Genomic DNA, 1,407 nt, shown 5'->3' with positions numbered 1-1,407 from the left:
ATGCAAACGGCTTCTTCTCATTCACAGATTGCATCGCATAAAAAAAAGACTTAAGACGTTCAAGGACGTCCTTGTTAAGGGCGCGCGAGCACTGGTTCGCGTGATCGCTGCGATCAGTTTATTTCTCTATCAAACGGCGACAAGGTCCAGTCGTTTTATTTATTTATTTAATTTAAATTAGGAAAACATTTTTTGGCCCCATGGCAATAGTTGTAGGAACACAATCAACTTGTGATGCGTGTCCCACAGGTGCCGAGCAGTCCATCGCTCCTCAGGTTGGATGTTGCTCTCAGCCGCAGGGGCGGAGCTACAGTTTGGAGCAAGCGCTTCCGCAGCCCCCCCACGCGAAGGAGCGAGAGGAGGATGCGCAGCCCTCCCACACAAAAGACGCAGATGCCAAGCAAGCCCACGTGAAGCAGGAAAAAGAGGAGACTGACATCAGCAAGTTTGCACCCGCCGGTGTCTCGTTGGCGAGGCAAACGTTCAAAGACGAACTGCCCGAGTGCTCGCCGCTTCAACGTGAGGGTCCGAGCGGAGAACACTTTGGAGGACCCCCACCGGACAACCTCTCGGCTCCGCCGTCAGACAGTCGTGACTTGGAAGAACCTCGGAGAAGCGACTCAGACTATGAAGGTGATGACAAACGGCGGAAATGTTCTGAGGCGGACGCGACGCTGAAGAACAAAGCCTCCCCGAAACGGATGAGATGTCACACGCGTGAAAAATGTTTCAGCTGTTCAATTTGTGGCCAAAGGTTTGCTCAAAAGAGACTTCTGATCGAGCACGAGAGTACCCACAAGGAAGAAAAACCTTTCCGTTGCTCGTTGTGCGACGACAAATTCTCCTTTAAGTCGCATTTGGTCATACACATGCGAAAACACACGGGAGAAAAACCCTTTGGTTGCTCTTTCTGCGACAAAATGTTCTCGCACAAGGCCAATTTGGTCACGCACATGCGAATACACACCGGGGAAAAGCCCTTCGGTTGCGCGGTTTGCGGTGAAAAATTCATTCAAAGGTCCCACATGGTGGCGCACGGGAGAAAACACACGGGAGAAAAGTCCTTCGGTTGCTCGTTTTGCGGCAAGGCCTTCTCGCGCAAGTCGCAAATGGTGATCCACGTGCGAATCCACACTGGAGAAAAACCCTTTGCCTGCTCCTTTTGCGGCAAGGCCTTCTCGCGCAAGTCCCATTTGGTCCGACACGTGAGAACCCACACCGGAGAAAAGCCCTTCAGCTGCTCCTTCTGCGGCAAAGCCTTCAAACAAAACGCTCATCTGCTCGCACACGAGCACATACACATGAGACCTTTCGTTTGCACGGCGGTCGCCTGCGGCAAAAGATTCGCATTGGAGAGCGCTCTGGTCAGACACTTGGCGACGCACAGGTATTGAAAGCTTTCCCACC

General features: G+C 52.5%; 1 protein-coding gene across 1 annotated transcript; it reads left to right on the top strand.

The window, feature by feature from the left end:
- The first annotated feature begins 200 nt into the window (after window positions 1–200).
- Window positions 201–1,400, top strand: LOC109509587 (oocyte zinc finger protein XlCOF6.1-like). Its single transcript, XM_019859419.1, has one exon. It carries the CDS (start codon window positions 201–203, stop codon window positions 1,392–1,394), a length of 1,194 nt encoding a protein of 397 aa, XP_019714978.1. The 3' UTR covers window positions 1,395–1,400.
- The last annotated feature ends 7 nt before the right edge of the window (window positions 1,401–1,407 follow it).

Source organism: Hippocampus comes, unplaced genomic scaffold, assembly GCF_001891065.2.
Source record: "Hippocampus comes isolate QL1 unplaced genomic scaffold, H_comes_QL1_v1.1 C16960708, whole genome shotgun sequence".
Classification (NCBI taxonomy): Eukaryota; Metazoa; Chordata; class Actinopteri; order Syngnathiformes; family Syngnathidae; genus Hippocampus; species Hippocampus comes.
This window is presented reverse-complemented; position numbering and strand designations above follow the sequence as displayed.

What these genes read in the sequence shown, in the direction of transcription:
- LOC109509587 (XM_019859419.1), top strand. Translation starts at nt 201, where the DNA reads ATGGCAATAGTTGTAGGAACACAATCAACTTGTGATGCGTGTCCCACA.